The sequence below is a fragment of the Arvicanthis niloticus genome, chromosome 1 (assembly GCF_011762505.2).
Source record: "Arvicanthis niloticus isolate mArvNil1 chromosome 1, mArvNil1.pat.X, whole genome shotgun sequence".
Classification (NCBI taxonomy): Eukaryota; Metazoa; Chordata; class Mammalia; order Rodentia; family Muridae; genus Arvicanthis; species Arvicanthis niloticus.
This window is the reverse complement of record NC_047658.1, coordinates 86,051,022-86,076,893: the sequence shown is the minus strand read 5'-3', so window position 1 is coordinate 86,076,893 and position 25,872 is coordinate 86,051,022. Positions and strand designations below refer to the sequence as shown.

Here is a 25,872-nt window from a genome sequence, read left to right as displayed (position 1 = left end):
AATTGATTAACCAATCAGTCATGGTATTGTACTAGAGCATGTTTTATTTTGAGACAGATTCTTGTTCTATAGCTCAGGTTGGCTTGAAACTGGTGGTTCTTTTCTCTCATTTTCCTAGTGCTGAACAATGAACACTCAGTACCATATAGACTGATACAGGAGATAATATAGACTCAGGGAATGCAAAGATCACAAATGGGGTCTGCTAAGGTGACACAGACCTTTCATTCCAGTACTCGGGAAGCAGAGGCAGGTGGATGGATCTCTCTAAGTTCAAGGCCATCCTGGTCTATAGAGTGAGTTCCAGATCAGCCAGAGCTACATGGTGGGGCCCTGTCTCAAAAAGCAAAACCACAAATGGAAGTGACTAGAAGACAAGTGTGTGTGTGTGTGTGTGTGTGTGTGTGTACATGTATGTTCAAAATCAAAGCTAACATTTAGACTATTCAAATCCAATACTTCTATATTTCCCAAGTCAAACAAACAACAGCAAAGGCAAACCAAAACTATCACTGAACAAAGCAACAGATCTTGTCCACCTGTGTCTCTCTGAATTCCAGGCAATTTGAGTGCCCTTTCCCAGGTCCCTGACAATCATCACAGCTTTCTTAATTCTCCCTTCTCCTCTGACTCACAGTCATGTTTTCAGCCTCTAAGCCATTCCCTTCTATTAACTATAAACTCCAACGGAGTCCAGATTACCCCCATTCCCTACCCCCACTTCCTAACAAGGCCTGAGCGCCTTCTGCAAACACCATCTCCAGGTACACGGGACAGGTCCCAGTGAATCTAAGCCAATCCAGTGGCCTTATCCTTTTTGCTGGGGACTTAGACAGAGACATGTGACATACTATTGGCCAGAAAGTTTCTTGGAAAGGGGTTTCTTCTTTCTACGCAAAAAGGGTGGTGGGAAGCAAAAGATTGTGCTTCTTCCTCTAGATAGTGGGGGTCTAGGTGTAACCTCTGAGCTGCTGTGACCATCTGCTAACATGAGTGGGACTGACTTGCAGGATGCTCTGCTGAGGGGCAGGTGTGCCCACAGGGCTGCTCCCCAGGCTCAGATTCAACATGGAACCAGAAAGCCTCAGAGAAAGCTCCAGGTTCACTGAGGTGGAAGGGGGCGCCCTCAAAGGGAAATAAGTCACTTTGCTGAAAAGGAGGAGCTTTTGTTTCCCCGTTTAGGATAAGCAAGGGAGAGGGAGGGGAGGTAATTTGAGGACAAGAGAGGAGAAGAGAGAAGAGAAAAGAGAGGAGAGAGAAGAGAGAAGAGAGGAGAGGGGAGGGAAGGACCATTACAGAGTGGCTGCAGAGAGAAGCACAGTATAAGCTAGTAAAGGGTTAGGTACATTTTCCCCTTCTCCTAGAACTTACTGGCACATGCTAAATTTTATACCTAGAATAAAAAAAATGTCTATTAATAGAATTTCTTAGATAAGATCTCATGTAACTCAGACTGGTCTGAACCTCTATACACAGTTGAGGATGACCTTGACCTTCTGACCCTCTTCCTTCTACCTCATAAATGCCAGGACCACAGACATATACCAGCATGCCCTGTGCATGTGGTGCTGGGGGTGGAGCCCAGAGGTATTTTTTTTTTAAATGCTAGGCAAATACCCTACTATCTGAACCACAGGTTCAGGCCCATATCTGGAGTATCATGGGGTAAAGCAGAAATAGCATTTCAGTTGGCCTCAGGAGCTCAGAGGCTGGAGGGTCTCGGCTAAGACTTAGGCTAAGGGTGAACTGAGCTGTGAGGCATCCTGTCTCATCCCAGAAAACCATGGTGGCAATGACATTTCCCAAGCCTCAGTTTCCTCATTAAGCCTGTCTCAAAGGTGTACAGGATGAGAGAAAATACAACTAAATCCAATGCCTGGCAAAACTAAACTTGATGAGTAAACTCCAGGCACATGAAATACGGTTGTCTGGAAAATGAGTTCTTAGTAGGTAAGCCTCACACCGACTCTTCTCTTTATTCCCAACACCCTTTAGCTTCCTGACTGTAGCCCTTGAAAATAACTTGATATCTTTTTTTTTTTTAAAATAAAATGTAAAGGCTGGGGAGATGGCTTAGTGGGTAAAGTGCTTGCCACGGGAGTGTGAGTATCTGCCCTTGGAGCCCTGGTATCCATGTAAGAAGCTGGACACAGCAGCAGACTCTTATCATCCCAGTCATGGGGAGGCAGACATAGAAGGAACCCTGGGGTTGAACAGCCAGCCAGTCTAGCTGAGTCCTGGAGCTAAAGATTCAGTGAAAGGCCCTGTCTCAAAAGAATGCAGTGGAGAGGCCAGCATGAGATGAGCCTGCTAATAAAAGCCCTTGTTATCCAAGCATGACTTACACATACACACACACACACACACACACACACACACACTTAAACAACAACAACCTACTTTAAACTTTAAAACTTTAAAATTTTAAAACTGCTTCACTCTTTCTGAGCATTCTGTACCTTGAACAGTTTCATGAAAAGTACAGGTTTCATCCATACCCAGGCACTCTGGGCCATGATAGATCTGAGAAAGTGATTCATTCAGAGATGAAAACCTCAACAACCGGTTGTGCCTCCTGTCATTCCCATGGCTGAAAATCTGATAGTCTGCGGTGTCTGCAGCTGAGGAGGAAAGCGTGCTGAAGGTCGGGTTTGCCGATGACTTTCTCAGAGCAATTTGATTTGAGGCTAGGTGTCTTAGAACCCCAGAGGGAACATTCTCCATTTCGATGACGATTTCGTTCACTTGGTCATCGGACAGCATCTCTTGCCTAAGAGTTGCTAACTCTAAGACTGTTGTTCTTCACAGGGTTGGTCATCACAGGTCTCATAAGCATTCAGACTGCCATAGTTGGGCCATGCAGGGAAGAGTGATGACATCAGAGAAAGGATGCCCCATTCACAAAGAGCGCCACATATTACAACATGTCTCCTGCCTCTGTCCCTGAGGGAGCTCCTCAGGAGGAGGCACGATTCCTTACAGAGAATTCTGCCTTGGTAGCTAAGTGAGAAATTTTAAACAGAACCCTTCATTAAAGACAATGGGGTTCTAGAAACAGAAGGTGGGGAGTCTTCTACATGACCCGTAACCATAGGACAAGGTTTTATTGTCAATTTTACATTCATCATTTGATGCGTATATTTCAGGGACAGTAAGGTGGCTCAAGTGATTAAAGGTTCTTGTTGCCAAGCCCAATGACCCGTGTTTAATCCCCACATGAGGGAAAGACTGAACTGATCCTTCCTGTAAGTTTTCCTTCACCTCCACATGAGTTTATAGCATTATCTCCTGATCACCTCAGGTCTGCCTTCTAATATCTATCCTCTTCATGCCAGCAGAAGCTCCTGGATAGACGCAGAGCTCAGTTAAGATTCTTCCAGTTTCCTCCACAGCTAAGAGTAGTCATGTGACCCAGTTTTAGCCAATGAGAATGCAGCTTTTAGAAACTGCGTTTTAAAAAGAGTTGGTTTGGCTGGCTTTTTTTCTTCACTCTCCCTCGGCCTTTGTGCCTTCCTGTTTTGAAAACAATTAAGCAGACATTCATCTGCTAAGGATGATGGATGGAGGGAAGGAAACTTAGTCCTTGAGAGGAACATGGAAACAGTTTCTTTATTGAATTACTCTCTCAATTCTTTCTGTTCCTTGAGAAAAATAAATTATCACTAAGGTATTGCTCTGCCCCAGTACCAGAGACTTGAACAGAATTATTGTACAGACCCAATTTTCAAGTGACCTAGACCAACTTGTCCATTTTTCCAGTGGGCTAAACTAAAGGCAGAGAGATGATATGACATACTCGGTCCACTGACTCCTATTATAAGTCAGGACTGGACAAGAACTTCTTATCTCCTTCGCAGTGTGGTTAGTAATACTTTAGAGCAGTGCTTCTCAGCCTTCCTCAGCTGTGACTCTTTAATACAGTTCCTCATGTTGTGGTGACCCCCCCATCCCAAAATTATTTTTGTTGCTACTTTATAACTGTAATTTTGCTATTGTTATAAGTTGTAATGTAGATATCTGTGTTTTCCAGTGGCCTTAGATGACCCCTGTGAAAGTCACTTGATTCCCCACAGGGGTTGTGACCCATAAGTTGAGAGCCACTGCTTTAGAGTATGTTATTCAGGTTTTCACAATTACCCCACTTCATAGTTAAAAAAATCCCTGAGACTCAATGTGGGGGAGGGGCGGGGGGGGGATTTTGCCTAAGGCTAAGATGTCGGAGATCAGTTGCACTAAAAGTCTGAACCCCCAGAGGAGAGCTTGAGTACTTCACCTTTGTCTTCTCCTAGAATAAGGTGCTAATGTGTATTAACTCATCGCTCATTCATAAATTAGCAAGTATCTTGCACTTTGGTCCTTTGCTATGTATTGTAATGCTAAATACACTGGCCCCCAAGATCTGGTTGCCTCAGATACACTATTGCTATGTAATCTTGCTCCTTAATTTATAACTATTGGTTGAATAAAGATGCCTACAACCTGTAGCTGAGCAGAAGAGAGGTAGGCAGGGCTTTGATTGCTGAGCTTGGGGCAGAGACCATGAGGAGAGCAGAGAGATGAAGAGAGAAGAGGCCATGGGGCGAGTGAATCGTGAGAACATGGCCATGAGGGCTGGCCAGTTGGAGTAGGAGCAGCCCAGGCAGGATATGGCAAGTTCTGTCACGGAGTTATTGACAGGGAAATAGACAGAATAGCTTAGCGGGTTGCTATCTGCCCAGCTCTAGTGCTGTTAAGGCTTATTATAAATATAAAGGTTTTGTGTCTTTTATTTGGGAACTAAGTGCTCAAAGGTCAGGTAGAAAACAATAATTTTTTACTACAAGTGTTTACTTACTAGTGCCTGCTCTGTGGCAGGGAGTTCTTGGGGCATTAGCAGAATCTATAAGAGTGACGCATTATCAATTAATTGATATGTGATCTGAAAATCAGGAAACAGGGAGATTAAAAGCTATGTCTTCTGGCGCATGCCTTTAATCCCAGCGCTTGGGAGGCAGAGGCAGGTGGATTTCTGAGTTCGAGGCCAGCCTGGTCTACAGAGTGAGTTCCAGGACAACCAGGGCTGCACAGAGAAACCCTGTTTCAAAAAACCAAACCAACCAAACAACCAAACAAACAAAAACTCTGTGTCTTCTATTTCTTTGCCCCCTCTGCTTCTCAGGGCCTCTTCTTCCAACCTTGTGCTGGCTGGACAGAGCAGTGTAATAATGCCCACTGTACTATTTGCCCTTAATAGTTAAAGCCAATCTGTGCTCCACTGCCAGGCTGTAGTATTTACCTCCTGTAAAAGTTACACTTTAGCCTAGGAAGGTTCTGGAAGGATGCGTCTGAAAGCTGCTCATGCAATACCAAGCTGACAGAGAAATAGCTTTAGGTTGCAGGGTCCCTTGATTTGCTTATGATATAAGAACCCATCTCTTTGGTCCTCTGCACTCAAAGGCTTGCCTTTGTGATGGCCTTCCCTAGTGTCCCTCTGATGGTTTCCTTGGGTTTATTGGTCTCTGCCTCCAATAAAAGTCTTTCTTGCCACACATGATATTTAGATGTTTACATATTTAGAGTTTCCTAATACTACAAAGCCTTCAATCTTTCAGCAGAGAGGTTCGATGTATGTTTGCAGGTAACCTTGAGGAAGTGAGTTAAAATTCCAGTATCTGTGCAAGCACTGAGTGTGTTTGCTTCCTGTTATTCCTTCCTGATGACCTGAGTTCAGTTCTGGACACCAACATAGTAGAAAGAGAGAACCAACTCTCCCAAGTTTGTCCTCTGATCTCCATAGTGTACTGTTACACACACACACACACACACACACACACACAAATAAGTAAATAAGCAAAACTTTATTTATTTATTTATTTATTTATTTATTTGAAAAGGTCTCATGATGTTGCCCTGGCTAGCCTGGAACTTGCTATATAGACTAGGCTATCTTTGAACAAATAGATATGAGCCTGCCTCTTCCTGTAAAATACTGGGATTAAAGTTATGTGCAGCCACACTTGGCCAAAATGTAATTTTAAGGTGGTGGGAGAGCTTTGTCTCAATATGTAAGTTGAAGCAATAAGAAGATGTCAACTCCTAACTTCCTTAAGTGCACACACATACTCAAACTCTCATACACACATTCATACGACATACACAAACATATACAAATAAAAAGAAGCTTTTGATTTTCATTGGTCAACACACTTCCAGTGACATGCCCATGTCAACCTTATGGAAGCTGCTTTATTATTTCACAATTTATTTTTGGACTTTGTCCCCAGAAACACAAGCATTAGCCTTGAGACAGGTGGCCCTATCTTGTCACCTATGATAAAATGATTGGTTCAAGGTGGGCATGTTTCTTGCAGCACTGGAGAGCCAGGGAGAAAGGAAAGCCTTCGAAAGGACAGCTATGCTGAGGGGCTTCTGTGGATCTGATAGCCTGACCCTCATGTCTATGAAGATCAAGTTTAAAGAGAAGCTGAGCCAAGCAGAGGTGCGAGGTGGATGAGTAATGAGTACAGTGGCACCCAGCCCTGGCTTCAGACTCTAAGGCAATGGTTTCTATACTCAACAAACTGTCCAAGAAAACCCTCTAACCTACCTATGTGCTGGGCACCACTTGAGGAAGTGGAAGTTATTATGACCTTCAGTTTTTAAGTTTCCCTCCCCCCTCCCCCCTCCTCCCTTAAGCCAATACATTCCTTGCTAATCAATTGGGTTTCCATTATACCACAAAGATTTTTTTTTAAATATGTGTGTATGTGTGTTTGTACACACCTGTGTGCGCATGGGGCACTCACCTGTATGAGTGGACACACGTAGAGGCCAGAGGTTAATGCCAGGTTGCCTTGCCTCTATTGTTCTCCAACATAGACATGGTCTCTCAAATGAACCCTAAGGTCACCATTTTCACTATTCACTAGACTGGCTACCCAGTGAGCTCCCAGGATCCACCTGTCTTTGTCCCCAGGACCAAGTTATGGGTACCTGACATTATACATAACATTTGTGTGTGTGTGTGTGTGTGTGTGATAGAGAGAGAGAGAGAGAGAGAGAGAGAGAGAGAGAGAGAGAGAGAGGGAGAGAGAGAGAGGGAGGAGGGAGGAGGGAGGGAGGGAGGGAGGGAGGGAGAGAGAGAGAGAGAAAGAGAGAAGGAGAGGGAGGGAGGGAGGGAGAGAGAGAGAGAGAGAGAGAGAGAGAGAGAGAGAGAGAGAAAGAGAGAGAGAGAGTTAGTTCTTGGGATTCAAGCTCAAGTCCTTATGGCTGCATAGCAGGCACTTCACCCACTGGACCAACCAGCCCCCAGCCCTCAACCAGATGGTTCATAATGAAGATATCACGATTCCTAGATGGGGAAACCTGTATTGTCTACAAGGAAATTCTGAGTGATGAGGTTAACAGATGAAGTTTGTGCTGTCCACTCACAAGACCCTAGGTTCAGTCCCCACAGCAGAAGTGGGAAAGAAGGGGTGGGGGGGTGTAGATGGATGGATGGAGGCAGGGAGGAAACTCTTATGATAAATGAAGCACCACTACATCCATTAGAAGACAAGGGTCTTGATGAAGTGCCATTTCTAGTACCTGGGTTGCCTTGAGTCCAGTCTTTCCCCAGGGCTGACTTTTTAGTGATGATCCATTAAGACTTACCTTGGGGTGATATGTGCCAATCACGTGCACACAGCAACAGGTTTCTATCTGGACAGACAGGACTACTACTTCTCACGTAAGCAGGGTTCACTGTGATGAGGAGGAGAACATAGCCAATCAGTCCTTCCATATCAGACACTGAGGAACACATGATGGCTGACTGCTCACAGTAGACAGGAAGGGTCAACCCACACCAAGATTTTGCCTTTGAGGTCCTATGAGATCCAAGATTAAGAACTTGGGTAGAAAATAGGAATAAAATTTTAAAAATCATCCGATTAAAACTACCTAGGGGCTGGAGAGATGGCTCAGTGCTTAAGAGCACTGGCTGCTCCTGTAGAAGACCTGGGTTTAGTTCCCCGTTGGTGACAGCTCACAGCCAGCTGCCCCCTTTAGCCTCTGAGGGCATTGCACATACGCTGTGCACAGCCACACACATAGGCAAAACACCCATATACATTAAATAAAAATAAATAAAAACTCAAAACTTTTTAAAAACTTAGTATTTGTGATTCAGCACAAAATAATGCTCATGTAACTGATAAGCACATTTTACAAAACTCTATTTTAACTATATAACCTTAAGTTTATATACTTAAATTTTCTTAAATTGGATATTTTATTCATTTACATTTCAGATTCCCCATTTCACCTCCCTAGGACCCCCTATCCCATCCCCCTCCTCCCTTTTGCTTTTATACCATTTTAATTATATACTTAAATTTTTATCTCACTCTGTAATTGATTGTATTTGTTAGTTAATGAGTTACAAGTCACATCGAAACCACTTGTATAGGTGAGCACAAAGGTTTCTTGAAGCTATAGTGTTTTTGTGATACATGGACTAAGTATGGCCTGATTTTCCTAGGGACAGAGTCCATTTCCTGTATCTGTGTGACAGTGTTACATTCCGATATATGATTACACAATCCATGTTAAGGACAAAAGGTAAACAACACAGAATACGGTGCACTCTAGAACTTCTTGCTTGGGAGTGATTCTCAGCCCTGTTATTGACCAGTTGTTCCCTCCAGGTATGTTACTAAACAGCTCTGAGCTTCACTGCCATAATCTGTAAAACAGGGATGGCAATCTGACTTTTACACAGGATTGCTGCTGTGACAATCTGTTAAGACACATGAAATGGTCCAATAAGCCTAGAACGCAGCCAACTCTGAGTACACACTAACCAGAGAGTTACATCCTGTCCCTTTCTCTCTGATACCTTCAAAACCACTGCCAGCACCCCCTGCAGCTTATGAAGCTTCTGCCTGTGTCTTATAGCACTGACATCCTGTGCTGTTCTTAGCTGGTCCTTATCCACTTCCCTATCCTTCCCTCTTTCTCTTTTACCTCCTCCCTGCTTCACTATCTTCTCCTCTTCTCCCCCCTCCCCTCCCCTCTCCTCCCCTCTTCTCCCCTCATACTATTTTGATCCTTGGTGATGACTCCTGGCTTCCTACTAAGGGAAGTTTTATGTATGTAAGAAGGACATCTGTGGGAGGAGAAGCCGGTGCTGCTTCACTGTATTGTTTCTCTGGATTCACTGCCTTTTGCTTTCTTCCTGGGACACTAATGCCACCTGAACACACACTTACCATAACCATTTCTAGGATCACCGGCCATCTCCATGGATGCCATTTCAATGCCTTCAGGGTAATCTTCATTCCCTCTGCCTAGCATGCCAAAGGGGGCATTGCTCCTGCAAGGAAACAGGGATCACACTGAATATGTTTGCCTGAGCATCTTTAAATTCCCAAAGGACGGCTACCTGTGATGGTCCATCTTATCACCTTGACTGGATTGAGAAGGCCTAGGGAATTTGTAAAGCACACTTCTGGGAGTATCTGTAAGGATCATTTCCAGAGAGGATTATCTAAGGGAAGACGCTCCCAGATGAGGGCAGAAGTAAGTGTGTGTGTGTGTGTGTGTGTGTGTGTGTGTAATGGAATCCAGAGAAGAAATTCATCTGAATGTAGTCTCTCTCTCTCTCTCTCTCTCTCTCTCTCTCTCTCTCTCTCTCTCTCTCTTCCCTCCATTTCTCCCTCCCTCCCATTTGCTCTCCCTCCTTCTGTTCATTCCTCCCTCCCTCTGTCTCTCCCCTCCTCACTTCTCCTTTTCTCTCCCTATCTCTCTATCTCTTGGTCACTATGATATGAAGTGTTCTACTTGATGGACTCCACAATGGGCTGAAACTTCTAGTAACATAAGTCAAGATACATCTTTTCTCATTTAGTTTATGTCAGTTTTTGCTTTTTGTCTGTTTGTTTATTACAGTGGCAGAAAGTCTCACTAGCACAATCCCACTCTATCCAGCAATATCAGAGTGACAATTTGCTCATCTGTCTATTTCTGCATCCATTGTTCATTCACCACTCTTGTATGCACCATCAATCCATCCATTCACCCGTGTATCCATGCAAAATCCATCCATTCATCTGTCTTGTGAGGCTGACTGAAGGCCAGTCCTGTGTCAGGTGTGAGGCAGGCACTAAGGATACAGAGAAAAAGACATGGTACTGACCCCGAAGGAGCTTTCTCCCCTGCACAACCCACTTTTAAATACAGCTGTGAGCAATACAAGTGGGAATTGGCGAGTGTCAAAGACAGGCTGAGGGCTCAGAGGAAGGATGGGGGGATTCTGGCTGGGAGTTCTGAGAAGGCTACACGGAGAGAGTGGATCTCAGAGGAAGCTTAAAAGACTGATCAGTGCAGTCTGAGGGCACACTGCAAAGACAGGAAGCATCAGAAATACAGGTAGAGGGCCAGAGAACATGGACGTAGGAACAAATGCTGTAAAAACCAAGCAACCGAGAGCTGAGATTCTCAGAGGACAAGAATGTGTGTGTGCAAGCATGGGGAGCTAAGTTTGAATCTCGAGCTTCACAGAATAGCCGGGAGTTATGACCCCAGCATCGGAGGGCAAAAGAAGTGAGTCCTTGGAGCTTACTGACCCCAACCTAGCCAGAACAGGGAGCTTCCTGTTCAGTGGGAGACCAGAGGAAGACACCCAAAGTCCTCCTCCAGCCTCTACATGCACAAGCACAGGTACACACACACACACACACACACACACACACACACACCATATGAAAAAACATTGAACCTGCAGCAACAATGCTCAATTTTATATGTGTCAATACATAGACCTCATCTTAGACAAGAGAATCAGAAGCTTGGGCCAAGGTCTGTTTTATTTTTGTATCATTATTGTGGTTGTTGCTGATATTGCTATTTTATTGTTGTTATTGTTTATTGATTTTTTTTTTGAGCTAGGGTCCTAGCATGTAGCCCAGGCTGACTTGAACTTATCTAAGTTCTTCTGCTTCCCAAGTTATATTATTATAATCATTATTATTATTGAGACATGGCCTGACTATAGAGCCCTGGCTAGCCTGTTACTCACTATATATACCAGTCTTCAGAGTCACAGAGATTTGCCTGCCTCTGTCTCCTAAGCACTGGGATTAAGCCATGTACCCATACACCCAGCTAATATATGTGTGTGTATAATAGTGTTTTATTATTTTACTTTATGTGTGTAACAGAGATATAGATTAGATAAAGATATAGATATAGATATATTACATGTGCCAGGTCGGGCCCCCTGGAACTAGATTTCAGGTGATTGTAAACTACCATGTGGGTGATGGGAACCACACTTGCAGCCTTTGGAAGAGTGGTAAATGCTCTTAATTGCTGAACCGTCCCTCTAGCCCTAGTAGAGGTAACAGAGTAATTTTAATGGGCAGTCAGTTAACTAACTTGGGGCACAGGTCAGAGGTAGAAAGGAACAGGAGCAAGACCAGCCGGTCTGGGGCTATCACTTTGCTCTGATATTGAGCCTGTACTTCTTTCTCCCCATCTGTAAGTGAACAAGCAGAGCCTCAATCACAAGATAGGAGGACCCACAAGAGATGGAAAGAAGGGGACTGCTGAGATCAAGGATGGCTCTCAGAATGATGGCTCTGATAGTCGGAGGTGATAACACCTGCGGCCTACTCCTGTGGGCCACTGTTTAGGTCCTGAAGACATCTATCTGATAGCTGCATCCTGTGTCCTTGTTCCTTGACACAAATGCAAGCCAGTGGGATCTGTTATTTCTTTCTTCTTCCCTTCCCTCCCCTTACTCCTCCTTTTTTAAATCTTCCCTCCCTCCCTCCTCCCCCCTTTTCCCCTTCCCTCTCCCTCCCTCTCTCCCTTTCTTCCTTCCTTTTTATTTTGGGAAAAGATCTCACTATGCAACCTAGTCAGGCCCTAACATCACAGTCCTCCTGCCTCAGCCTCCCAAGTGCTCAGATTATAGGAATGTATCTTCACTTCTAAGACAGCTATTTAAATAAAAACACTCAAGCTACAAGTATTAAAATGGAAATGTTACCTGTAAAATAAGCCCTGTGGCAGTTAAAATTTCATGTTGTAAAATGCATAGGTTAGTAACAACAAAAAACTCACTGCAGATATAAGTATTGTTGTTGACATGACCTTTGGAAACGTTAACACAGGAAAATCAAAATTGGCCCAGCTAGGGCACCCAGCCAACCACGTGAAGGTCTAAAGCAGTACCTGGTAACAGTGACCAAAAATGGGAGGTATTAAAGTTCTTTATCCCACACAGGCAGGTGAGCTGAGTGGCACTATTTGGGAAGTTTCTGGAAGTTTTGGAGAATGAGATCACAGTGGAGGAAGAGGGTCACTGAGGGTGGGTCCTCGGAATGGAATCTTGTCTCTACACCTCCCACCATCTATCTGGTCTCACTCTCTTTGCTACCTGCCCTCCAGGACACGAACTCTCTCCTCTGTCACATATTGCTCTGGCCATGATGTTCTGCCTAAGAGCATAGGACCAAGACACCATGGGCTTGAACTTTATGATCTGAAACAAATCAAATGCCCCATCCTGTAAATTGTTTGCGTTGGGCATTTTAGACACAGTGACACAAAGGTAATGAATACATGCCCCTAATTGAATCCACTGAACCAACGTTCACTGGCATGCTAAGGACCCCGATGGGGGAATAGAGTTGGACTTACCTCCTGATGACTCCCAGGGACTTGGAAGAGCTATAACCAGCACCCGCTTCAGCACCAGGATAGTCTGGCTCTCCATAAAAGTCATGAGAGTTTGGTTGATTCTCAGCACCTGGGTAATCAGGTTCCCCAAAATCGTCTGGGTATGAATTGATTCTGGACCCAGTATAACCTGCATCTCTTCTGGAGCCTGGCAGGTTGGAATGGGATCTGGGGCCAAAATAAGAGTTGCCCTGAGCTCCAGGGTAGTCTGGCTCTTCCAGAGATCCCAAATAACCTAGGTTGGTTCTAGGACCTGTGTAGTTCACATTGCTTCTGACTCCTGCAAAACCAGGATGATGCTGAGAGCCAGGGTAGTCAGGCTCCATGGATAAACCTGTGCGATAGGATTCGCTCTGAAAGTCATTATAGTCTGGCTCAAGTGAAGACTCGTAGTCTGGCCTGGTTCTGGAATGTGCAGAGAATGGGTGGCTCCTGGTATCCTGATAGTCTGTGTTACTGGGAGATCCAGGATAATCTGGTTCTGCCAGGGAGTGGTGGTAGTCTGGGTTTGTTCTAGACCCTGAAGAATACGGGTTGCTTCTGGGGTGGTGGAAGCCTGGATTGTCCAGAGACCCTGGGAATTCCAGATAATCTTGAGTTTTCAAGTAGTTCTGCCTGTGGCTCTGAGATGCTGAATAACCAGGGTAGTCAGCATCCTCCATGTAGCTGCTATTCCTGTGGAAGGAAGCCATGATGCTGCAGAGTTTTCACCCAGCTGTGTTAAAGCATCCCGCATCCGTAGCAACTTGGGGCCTTTTTATTAACCTGAAAAATCAAAATGGAAAGGTTTCCCTTTTTTCTTCCTTCCTTGCATAAACTGCCTGCTTTCTCCCACTATCTGATAACTAGGTGCTCAGGTTCTGAGAGCAGTGACTGAGTTCTGCAGTCTTCCCACACCTAGGATAAAATATGAGGATGCTCAACGGCAGCCCAGCAGGAGCACGAGCTACAGCTTCCAGGTCATGTTGTTGAAGGACTGAAGTCATTCCTCTCTATCTCAACTTTCCACCTCTGTGAGCTGGAATGGAGCTGGTGCATGGCTGCCTTGCATCACAACAATGACAGTGCTCTCTGTAGGGACAAAAAAGCAACTTCCCTAAGCAAAGCCATCCTAGCAGCACAGTCTACTGTGGGGGAGAGAAAAAACCTCTGTCTTTTCTCAAAGTGCTGGTACCTATGGCGACAGTTTTATCTTACAGAATATTATCTGCATGATTTGGGGGGTGGGGGGCAAGAGACATGACCCAAAGATCAGAATAAACAAAAAATAGTTTTTTGAGGCAGAGTCTCACATAGCCCAGGCTGGCCTTGAGCTTACTATGTAGCAGGGAATGACTTTGAACTTGACCCTAAATTCAAGGATTACAGACATGCCACCATGTCTGGCATAAGGCACGCTGGGCTTCCTGCACACTAGACTAACGCTCTACCAGCTGAGCTGCGCCCTAGCCTAAGGAACCAGAACATCTTTGAGCTGTTTGTTTCTAGTTTGTTTTAAGCGAGGTCTCGCTGTGGAGCCCACAGTGATCTGGAACTCACAACCCTCCTACTCCTGCCTCCCAAATGCTGGGATTGTAGGTGTGGCCACCACATCCAACATTGAACACTTTGATTGCTCTGTTTCTAGGGTTAGAAGCACAAATCAACATGAGTGAACAAAGAAAGAACAGTGTATGAAGATGAGACAGAAGACTCGGGTTAGGACACCAGCTAGGATTCCCTTCCTGTTTGAAAACGTGACTTTATCAGTTCCAGGAACTCTTCAAATGGGGCACACTCTCCAGTCAAGTTATAAGGTTTTCTTTAGATGTCCTGGAGACGTGACCTGCTATCGTTTCCCTTCTCTGGCATCAATTTGATTTCCCCCCCACCCCCCAAGAAATCTTCCCACTCCCACTAAGTGCAGACCAGACTGCACCAACCAACCGAACCAAAACAATCACGTGACCCAGCATGACCAATCAGCACCCACCATCCCCTTGCCTACCCGGTTCTGCTCTTGACTGGGCTCCTATGCTCCTTAGTTCTGAGGGGTCTAGACTAGACTTGCTGAGGAGAAGGTACTCTTCTTCCAAGGAGGTTAAAAGCTCAGCCTGGAGCTACAGGAGCGGTATCAGTGTAGGTAGAGAAGACAATAATACGCAAAGGAGAAAGTTAACAGGAAGAGTCAACAGGGTTTGTTGCCCAGCCCATAGCAGGAAATAAGAAAAGTAAAGCACAAACACATCTTTGCAGTTTCAGACCTGAATGCATAGGTAAATGGAGATACTTCCGAAGAAGGAAGTAGAAGATTTTTAAAGCCTGGCCGACTTAGACTACTTTATCTCTGTGTAAATGACATGGGTTAGGCTTTGAATAGCCAATGCTTAAGAAAATATTAACTTTCTGCACTCAGCTATGTCTTCAAAAAGTTTGTGGGCCAACTGGATTCCAGGTAACTCAGCACCGTGGTATTCAGCTTACCCCCTTTCTCTTCCTTCCTGGCATCCACTTTTCTCTGTTGTGGAAACATGTCTCCTTGGATAGGATCCCTCCCTGTTGGGAGCCCCTGTGGGCTGGACTTGAGATTCTCTTCTTCCGGGGCACAGTGACCAGGTGAGGGCATATCACCCAGCAGAGTTGACACGAATCAATCCTATGAATTCTGTTTGTTTGGCTGAAATTGTATCCAGGAAGCTTAAGCCTGAAGCTTCCACTAGTTCCTAATAGGTTTGGCTAAATGTGGCCCATAGGGAGAGAGCAGGGCCAAGAGATAGAACAGAAAGAAGACTGCCGGTGATGTATGCAGCCCCTGGATCCAGCCATGCCTGAAGGCAGACCACCACTACATGCCTGTAGGCAGATGACCACTACCTGCCAGTGTCCTCGTATTCCTGTTTTGACATAATTTAGAGTTCGGTTGCTAATTGCTGATGAAACAGAAGACTCTTCATAACAATATGACCTTTGCAAAGTGGTGACATTTACACACACTGTGGTGCTATAAAGACCTATTGCTGGGGGACTAGAGAGATAGCTCAGGGATTAGAGCACTGGCTGCTCTTCCAGAGGTCCTGAGTTCAATTCCCAGCAACCACATGGTGGCTCACAACCATCTGTAATGGGATCCGACGCCCTCTTCTGGTGTGTCTTAAGAGAGCAACAATGTACTCATAGACATAAAATAATAAATAATTCTTTTTTTTTTTTTTTTAAAAAAAAGATCCATTGCTGTGTTTTACTGCAAATTATTTTTCCTAACATAGTTTGGAGTTCATTTGTTTCCTTGTAGAAATTACCAGGTCTTGCTATGGAATTCCAGGGTCTACGTAAAAACAAGGTCTTACATCCAGTAAAGCCAAATAAGGCCTAGTATATTCAGGAAATAAAAATAGATATATGCAGACCAGCTCAAGAGAATAAGTATATCTGCTAAAAGACGACAAGTCATGTGACCCTCACAGGAATGTATCAAGGCACTCCAAGGTTGGAAACAACTCAGATGTCATTCAAGAGCAGAACAAGAAAATGAATTATGGTCTTCTCATAGCATGAAATACTATACAGTGATAACAAAGACTGACTGACCTTGGCTACATGAAGTAACGTGGATGACCCTGACAGACAACCAAGTTAACACAAAAGAGCATATACTGTATAAACTCATCCCAGTTGAAGATCAGGCTAGTAACACATGATGACTTTAGTCAGAATAGGGATGCAGAGAAGGAAAGATATGGTCAATGACTAAGACTTTCTATGAGTGCTGGGTATGTGCATTTGGTGCACACACATGCATGCAGGCAAAACACTTATGTACATCAAAATATTTTTTTAAGAAAGAAAATATTCAGGTATGGCTATGTATGTCTTTAATCCCAACACTCAGGAGGCAGAGGCAGGTGGGTCTTATTCTTGGGAGGGAGACGCCTACTAGAAGTATAGATATGTGTGTGTAAACACTCATCAAGTTGTACACTTAAGACCTGTATACGCATTTGCCAATATAGAATTCCTAGACTGAAAACAAAAAGGAAGGCTGGAGGTGTGGGGAGCATGATGCTTAGTATGGTTGCAGAAGCAGAAAAATCACAAGCTTCAGGCTAGCTTAGGCTACATTGTAAGTTTGACATCAGCCTTGGCTATTCAGTGAGACTCTATATCAAAAGGAGAAATAAATAAATAAATAAATAAATAAATAAATGAAGGAAGGAAGGAAGGAAGGAAGGAAGGAAGGAAGGAAGGAAGGAAGACGAGAGAGACCAAATACTCAGGTGATACTAAAATGAAAGTAGTTAGGAAGCCCAGCTCTTGGTGTCAGGTCGAAAGGACTCTGGCTTCCATATGCTGGCTGTGTGGTGGGACAAGGCCCTTAGTCTCTCTGAGTCTGTCTGTACACCCACCTAACATTAACTGTAACATCCTAGCACCCATCCCCAGGCTGCCTTCAGAAGTTCCTAGTGAGCACTGTGTGTGTGTGTGTGTGTGTGTGTGTGTGTGTGTGTGTGTGTGTAAAGGATACCTGGGCGACTTCTAGAAGAGTTAGGTAGGAGCTATGGACTAGACCAGGATAGGATTAAAGAAACAGGTCGTGCCTTGTAAGAGGCAGGAGAAGGAGCAGTCCTATACAATTCCTAGGTTGTCATACTGGTAATAAGAGAGAACTGTTTGTAAGATAGGGTCTTACATAATCCAGGTTGACCTCTAGATAGTATGAAGCCAAGCCCAGCCTTGAACTCCTGATGCTCCTGCCTCCACCTCCTGAGTGCTAGGATTATAGGTATGCAACACCTTGCCCAGCCTAGAGCTAGATTTTGCTTTAAGCTTCTTATTAGCCCAGACTACAAGGAAATTGGTGTCTAGAATACAAGGAAATCAGTGTAGGTTACATGGCACTCACTGTGGGTGAGCAGAAAGCAAGCTGCCTTGGCAAGGCAGCCACGCTGCTCAGGATCAGTTTCCGAACAAGTGCTATGAGAATCCTTCTAGAAGGACCAGATATCAGAGCAAAACCAGCAGCCAAAGTCACAAAAAAGCACATAGAGACTGACAACCTCAGGAACCTTAAGTTGAAAGGACACCAGGGTCCCCTCCAGGCCACTGATGTGAGAATCTGTATGGTGGTTCTGTATCCCCAGCCTTGATGAAGGATGAAATTATGCTGACCACGGAGAAATGTGTGCAACTGAAGAGCATCATATTAATCAAAAGCAGTCAGTCTCAAAGAAATATCACTGGGCTAGAGAGATGGCTCAGTGGTTAAGAGCACCTGCTGCTCTTCCAGAAGATGCAGGTTCAGGTCCCAGGGCCTACATGGTACCTCACAACCACCTATAACTCCAGTTCCAAGGGATCTGATATTCTATTCTGGCTTCGTTGGCACCAGGCATGCATTTGGTGTGCATACATGCATGCAGGCAAAACACTCATGTACATTAAAAAGTATTTTTTTAAGAAAGAAAATATTCAGGTATGGCTATGTGTGTCTTTAATCCCAGCACTCAGGAGGCAGAGGCAGGTGGATCTCTGAGAGTTCTAGGATAGCCTGGTTTACATAGTGAGTTCCAGGACAGCCAGGGCTATGTAGAGAGACTCTTTCTCAAAAGACTGAATTAATTAACTAATTAGTTAACTAATTAAAAAGAAAACAAACTCAGGCATAGTAATGCATGTCTTTAATCCCAGCCCTTAGGAGGCAGAGGCAAGAGGGTCTCTGTGAGTTTGGGGCCAGCCTGGTCTACATAGCAAGTTCCAAGCCCATCAGGGCTACATAATGAGACCTTTTCGAAATAGGTAGGTAGGTAGGTAGATAGATAGTTAGATCGTTAGATAGATAGATAGATAGATAGATAGATAGATAGATAGATAGATAGATAGTTTCATTGTAGATTTGGGGTTTTATGGAGAGACACAAAATGATTCTGTCTCTCTCTCTCTTTCTCTCTCTCTCTCTCCCCTGCATGGAAGTAGAAGCAAGATTGTCTGGGGAATAAAAGGGTTTAGAGGGAAGAACAGGGAGAAAAAGGAAGATGTGGTAGTGAGTATGGTTAACATACACGATATATTTTATAAAATATCCTACCAGATCTATCTATCACTGAGGACAGTAAACATGTGCCAATAAAAATCCTTCCTAAAGAAGATACAAGAGAAGTGGCTCAGTGGTTAAGAGCATCTGATGCTTTTGCAGAGGGCCTGGGTTTGATTACCAGCACACTTGTGGCGGCTCAGCCATCTGTAACTCCAGTTCCAAGGGATCCGATTCATGGCATGCACATGGTATACAGACAGACGTGCAGGCAAAACACCCACACACATAAAACAAAAATATTTTTATCTGTCCTTCCTAAACAGAAAGGAGAATCCATTAACTGAATATGTCCAGCTTTATGGAAGCTTGTCCCTTAGCGCTCACTTTTCTCACTCTGTCCCCAGTTACAGGAACCGTCCTCAATGCAATGTGGTCTGCCGATGTCATTGGGGACTGCTGATGTCACAGATTCTATAGAGTAGGCTTCGGTAAACTAATTAACTTTATTGACTGACATCATATTTTACACAGCCATGGGGTTCCGAGTGATGTCTGGGGTTGTGTGTACACGGGATAATGATTAACTTAGGGCAACAGCACATCATCGTCTTAAATGTCAATTGTTTCTTTATGGTGAAAACATGAAGAATCTACTCCTGGCTGTCCAGGAGCTTTCTTTGTAGACCAGGATGGCCTCAGACTCACAGAGATCACCTGCCTCTACTTTCTAAGCGTTGACATTAAAGATATACACTATATGTGTGTTGGTATAAAGAAGTTGGGTTTCTTGCCCACTCCCAACTGCAGGCATCTTCTCAGTAAGGGGGAGAGAATCTGAGAGGAGCTGGGGGCCAGGGGAAGGAAAAATGTAATCAAAACATATTGAGAGGGAGGGACCAGGGGGAGAGGGAGGGAGAAGCTGTGATTGAGATGTAAAGTAAACAAATAACTTAATTTTTAAAAAAGCCACATGAGGTGGTATACCTGCTGGGGCGGCAGAGACCCAGGATTCCCAGGTCTCACTAGGCAGCCAGTCCTGTTTGGCAAGCTCCAGACTAGAGAGAGACTGTCTCAAAGAGTGAGGTGGATGGTGCCTGAGTAACGTAAGCACACACTTGTGCAACACCAAAGGCCAACAAAGGTTTGATTGAAACAGCATGCTCAGAGACTTCCTGAAGCCGCAGCGTGTGGCCAGAGTCACATTGCAGACACTCCCAACTTATGAAAAGGTTATACTCCGAGAAACCCAACGGTGCGTTGAAGATACTGCAAAACAAATGGATGAGCAGCCAACACACTTCAGTCATCAGCACAGCAAACACTGCATGCTGGGAGAATTCGGTACCAAACATTCGACTCAGAATCCAAGCTCAAGTGTGTCTCCTGAGTGCACGCAGCCCTTACACCCAAACGTGGTAATGTGGGGTTGATGGAGAGCAGCTGCGTCTGCCAGACTGATGAATTAGAACTGAAGTGACTAGGATGCTTCAGCTCTGGAGGCTAACTACCTTTTCTTGGGCTTGTTCTAACGCCCCCAGAACAGCCATTCCTTGCCCGCTTCTGTGTCAGAATTAACATTCTCTGGCGAATAGATAAAAACCTTTCTGAATCTATTCATTTATTAGACCACTAGTTTCGACCAACTTAAAAGCCAAGACTGTCATCAGATAGCATCTGAGAGCTATGGAAAAGCTCCCCCACCCTGCTGTGACCACCTCTCTGATGTACGAATCAACGTATTTTAAACTTGCCTTGACTTGTGACTTTCTGTGTTCTGTAGAACTATGAAACATGGTGAAACTGCTTCCAGACTGGAACATGGAATTTGGGACACCCTAAATCTGTGTTCCCAGTATGTGACCATTCAAATTTGGCTGTAGAAGTAACTCCCGTTTCCCTTTTAAATTGAGAACTGTTTTGGGGAGGGGGGTGTCTTTTTGTTTGTTTGGTTTCATTTTATTTTCTCTGCTTAAACAGTAAATTGGATAATGGGCAGCACCTGAATTTTCCTTTTACTTTAGCATACAGTGACTTTTGTTTTTAATGTGCCCTTGCTGTTCAGGGTCGTGTCTCCCCAAGGGCCTGTGTACTCAAGGCTTGCTTCCCAACTGGTGCTGCTGTGGCAGCCTGTGAGAGGTGGAGCCCAATGGGAGGTCTTGAGTCACTGAGGGGAGATGTCCTTAAAGAAGACACTAGGCCTCCAGCCCTTTCTTCCTCTCTTTGGCCTCCTCACCTTGATAGTGGCCACAAGCCCAAACCAACAGGCTCGGTGAATGGACTGGAATTTCCAAAACCATGAGCCAAATAAACCTTGCCTCTGGTTGAGTTGACCAGCCCAGGTACCTGTGGTAGTAACAGGAATCTGACTCGTACAATATTTTTATCATTAGCGTAGAGCAGTTCCATGACCCCAAAACTGTTACTGCTCTCTGCAGCAGTCTCCTTCTACCCTTAGGACCACCCATGATCTGTTCTCTGTTCACATAGTTTTGCCTTTTCCAAAATGTGGCATATATGGAGACCATAGTCCGCAACCCTTGGAGAAGCCCTTCTTTCTCTCAGCATGACCTAAGTAGAATTTAAAATATGGGGAGCTAGACAGGTGGCTTGGTGGTTAAGAAGAGTACCTAAGTTCTGTTCTTACCACCCACATCGGGCTCCTTTCAACTCTAGCCCCAGGGATCTGACTTCCTCTTCTGGCCTCTTGGGGTACCCACAAGAACAGGCACATACCCACACACAAACATGCACATTCATAAATAACGAAATCACTCTTTAAAAACATATATATATATATATATATATATATATATATATATTGTTTTGTTTTGTTTTGTTTTCCTTGAATACATGCACGCATAGAAATATGGAAAATGCGCAACTAAATCTGGTCCCAAGCTGTCTCCATACAGAGCGAGCTGTAACCTGACTGGATAGCATATTCTTATAACTGGTAGCCACATCTCTGAAAACTCCAGCAGGTGACTGTTCAGCTATTCACAAACTATAAACTACTCAGATCTATCCAAACACAGCAAAATGTGAACTTGAATTGTCTTCACTATTTCTGTGTGCTTCTTTCCTTATTTTTTATTTATTTATTTATTTATTTATTTATTTTTAAAGTATCTGACTGCTTGTTGGTGGGGTTTCCTAAACCTTTGCTCATTCAGAGCTGCACAGTTCAGGAATCTTTCCCTTCCTCAAACTCTAAGAAACTGAATGTGTCTATACTTACACTTATGAGAGCTCTGTCTGAAAAGCAGTTCCTCTCATGTTTAAGGCAGGTTCCAGCTACAGCACCAAGAACCAAAAATAATGTATACATCAGATATATATATATAATGTGTATACATCATATATACACATGTGCAGCCTATTGGGTCTCAAACTTGGGACAAGTGGCTAACTGAGCCACCTATTAACATATCAAAGCAGACTCTGGAATTTGGAATGAGGCCAAATATGGTGGGTAGCAGAAGCCAGCAGAAACAAATGATCTGTACAAAGCTTAGGAGAGTTGGATCCGCAGCTTGGTTTAGAGATGCTGAGTCCCTTGGGCAGGGTTCGTTTATGTCACTCCTGAGATTTCAGTACCAGATGAACGGGGGAAAAAAACAGGAAGAAAGAAAAGAAATAAGAAGGAGAACATGACTGCTCCTAGGTATGGTGAAGAGAGCACAGCCAGAGGCAGCTGGAAGGGTCCAGAGTGAACATGACCCTGAGCCAGGCCTTGTGAGGTAACAGGGAGGGGAGATCGGTGAGGCCGCGAGGCCATGAGGCTGGGAGACCAAGCAAAAAGCCCAGGACCAAGAAAGCAGAAGCCAGGAGATCAAAACGACTAAAAAGGACCAAGTAGCCCAAACGGCTGGATTATATAGGAAAGAGCAGCTGGGGGAAAAGAAAGTCCAGCCCAACCTCTGGACTGGAGAAGTTTAGGGCAGAGGGCAGGATATGTCAGCCAGGAGGACCCTGTAACAGCTAGGCACAGAGGAATGCTGGGAGAACCTGGTGGCCAGAGTCCACATTGATATGTCAGTAGGCACCTCAGCCATTTGTCCCGAGCTGGAAACATAACCATATTTGCAAACAAATTATACACGTTCTCTATTGACAACAGACATCAGTTTACTGCTACAGGCTGAGGGCAGACCTCAGCTGTAGAGCCCAGCATGTTCGAAGCCCTGACTTCCATCTCTGTCCCACCCCCACACACACAGGATTTCTATTAAAATGAATCTATAAAGTGACATAAATAGATAAATAAATAGCATGTGTGATAAGAACAGGCCCAAAAATGATGAAAAGGAAAGAGAAAAAGGAATACAAAGAGAAGAACTTAGCTGGATTCACTTCTAATCCCAACTCTCAGGAGGCTGAGGCAGGGGGAGCACCATAAGTGAGCTCATGGCTAGCCTGGGCCACACAGCGAAACCCTGTCAGAATGAAAGGGGTCATAGGAAGGAAAGAAGGAAGGAAGGGAAGAATGAAAAAAGGGAGGAGATAGAACAGAAAGGAGGAGGTAAGAGGGTAGAGGGAGGAGAAAAGGAGTGGGGGATAAACAAATCACTGTGTTAGTTATTTTCTTATTGCTCTAATAAAATTCCATGACAAAAGCTACTTATGGAAGGAAGGAAGGAAGGAAGGAAGGAAGGAAGGAAGGAAGGAAGGAAGGAAGGGTTTATGTTTTGGCTCCCAGCTCCAGGAAATCAACACAGTGCAGTGGGGAAACCCACGGTGTCTGGAGAATGAAGCAGCTGGTCACATGGTTCGCACAGTGCACATTGGAGAAGCAGACAGTGAGGAATGCCGGTGCCCAGCTCCCTTTCTTCTCAGGCAGTCCAGGATCTCGTGGGAAGGTGCTGTTCACATTTATCGTGGGTCTTCCCACCTCAATTAACTGAACCTAGAAACTTCTTCACTAATGTACCTTTGTTTCCTAGGAGACTCTAGATTCTGTCGAGTAGACAGTCCAACTACTATCACAGTCTCTCCTTTCCAGGTATGTCATTTTGGTGGACTCTCACTGTGCCTTTCTGGAACTTGTGGGCAAGCACTTGCCTAGGGCATGTGTGCAGTGCGTGCATGCGTGTGTGTGTGTGTGTGTGCGTGCCTGTGTCCCCAGCTTCATTCCCCAGTACTGCCATAGGGAGAAATAACTGCCAACACAGAGGGTATCGATGGCCATATTTCTGAGGGTGTGGCACAGATGCCTGGCCATCTGTCACTCTAACTCATGCAGGTCAAGAGGGGTTTCCATTCTCGTTCCACGTTTTTCACTGGGCTTGTGCCTGTATGGGTACTTTGGTCAGTATACAAAGGATGGGTACTTAGGCTGCCAGGCCTTAGTACCATCACAAATACTCTGGGCGACTTCAGCTTAGAATTAGGAAACGTCCATAATGTAAATTAGCCTTCAAACAGCAACTGCAAACAAGACCTTCACTCTCATGGAAACTTCCTGGTAATTAAATATTTGCAAATGCAAGGTCTGTGGGGGTTTTCAGAGAGCATTTCTGCCTCTGAGTCAGACATAGATGTTGCCAGTGTTCAACACTAACCATCCCACCCCCGGAAACAACCATGCTACCGTGTGCAGATTGGGAGGGGGAGATGAAACTATTAGGGCCTGTGGAGATGACTCGGTGAGGAAAGTTACCTTTGGTAACTACCAAGCCTGACAGCCTGAGTTGCAGCTCCAGAACTCTTGTGGTGGAAAGGGAGCTATGACTTCTCCAAGTAGACCTCTGACCTCCACACATGTGCTGGGGCACATGGACACAAAAAATAAATATTTAATGAATTAAACACTCTCTAGCAAAAATGGGTTATGCCTTACTTTTTAAAAATATTTTTCACTCTTAAAAGAATGTATTGAGTTTTCTGTTGGGATAATCTTCTTGTGCACTGCATAAAGGTTGTCTTCGTATTATTCAAGTGTCGATTTCTGTGCCATCAGAGTGCCAAGTACTGTCCAGACTCTGGTATTATTATTTTTAAACATTCGTCTCCATCGGTTTTGACTGGTTTAATACAAATCTGAAAGCCTATGGCTGAGGCAGAAGAGGAAAGGCAGGACTTCCAGCCAGAGACAGAAACTCTGGGAAAGAATCAGGTAGCAGCAGGAGTGGAGGGCAAGGGGACGTCGGCCAACCAGTCGTGGGGAAAGTCAGATATATGGACTGAATGAGAAGTAATGGCCACAGGAAACAGTGGATTAGTTTAGATGGGGTAATTAAGTTATATGGGCTAGTTGGGAGCAAGTCTAGGCTATCAGGCCTAAGCATTCACAAATAAATAAAAAGTCACTGTGCCATTATTGGGAGCTAGCAGGCCAAGACAATCCAATGATATTCCAAAACATTTATTTAATTCTTGAAAGGTATTTCTATTTTATGAATGCAAAGTGAATATAAGATGTTTGGTTCATAAGTTTAGCTTGCAAGTGAGAAAGAGTCAGAAGCTGGAAAACTAAAAGACAGAGGTAATCACATGAAGGGCATCCCGATAGACACAGCAAAAGCCCACAAAGATCTCAAAGGAGGGGCATGATGGCGTGTACCTGTAATCCCAGGACTCTGGAAGCTGAAACAGGAGGATGCAGAATTTAAGGTTAGTCTGAACTAGAGACATCTAGTCTCAAAAGGGCACAAAGAATTTACAGACAGACAGAAATGACAAAACAGCCAATCCCATCAAAGCTGAAGACGAGTGACACTTGGGTCTGACTGGAAGCCATGAAGGGAACTGGGCTGCTGCATCAGTTTCCCTCAGGCTCTCCAGCACTATGAACTGGAGTGGGCCCTGCTTCCCATAGGTGTGCATTGCCAGCACCTTGTGGCCATGTTTGCTGGTCCTCCGTCTGTGTCTTCCACCCATGTCTTCTTGTTATTGTGCTAGGTAGGGAACCTCAAGCGTGCTGGGCAATCACTTGCCCACTCAGCCCCTCCTCCAGGCTTTGAATGAACTGCACTGACTCCTATTTGTGATTCTAGAATCAAGCACCATTGAATTTTGTAAAACAGAATACCTAGTCCAATGAGCTGAGGGAACATTTCCTGGCTTGATAGCCAGGAAAAGGCTGAGAGAAGCAGAGTCAGAACAAAAACTGATGATCGTAGTTACCCTCCTTGCAGAAGTGGAAGGGAGGACATGTG

The 25,872-nt window shown here is 44.6% G+C and overlaps 1 protein-coding gene across 5 annotated transcripts in view; it reads right to left on the bottom strand.

The window, feature by feature from the left end:
* Tmc5 (transmembrane channel like 5) overlaps positions 1-25,872 on the bottom strand; it is a 78,313-nt gene that overhangs the window by 40,472 nt on the left and 11,969 nt on the right. The window contains exons 3-6 of one of the 5 annotated variants that reach the window (XM_076941583.1): positions 19,700-19,981; positions 12,667-13,470; positions 9,231-9,334; positions 7,633-7,722 (exon numbers count right to left, since the gene is read on the bottom strand). In XM_076941583.1, coding sequence (XP_076797698.1) covers positions 7,633-7,722; positions 9,231-9,334; positions 12,667-13,397 — 925 coding nt within the window. In that variant the 5' untranslated portion in view covers positions 13,398-13,470; positions 19,700-19,981. Of the gene's footprint in view, positions 1-2,459; positions 2,821-7,632; positions 7,723-9,230; positions 9,335-12,666; positions 13,471-14,692; positions 14,811-15,168; positions 15,191-19,699; positions 19,982-25,872 lie in introns of those variants that run through there. The other 4 variants (XM_076941587.1, XM_076941582.1, XM_076941578.1 and 1 more) reach the window with 4 other exon arrangements.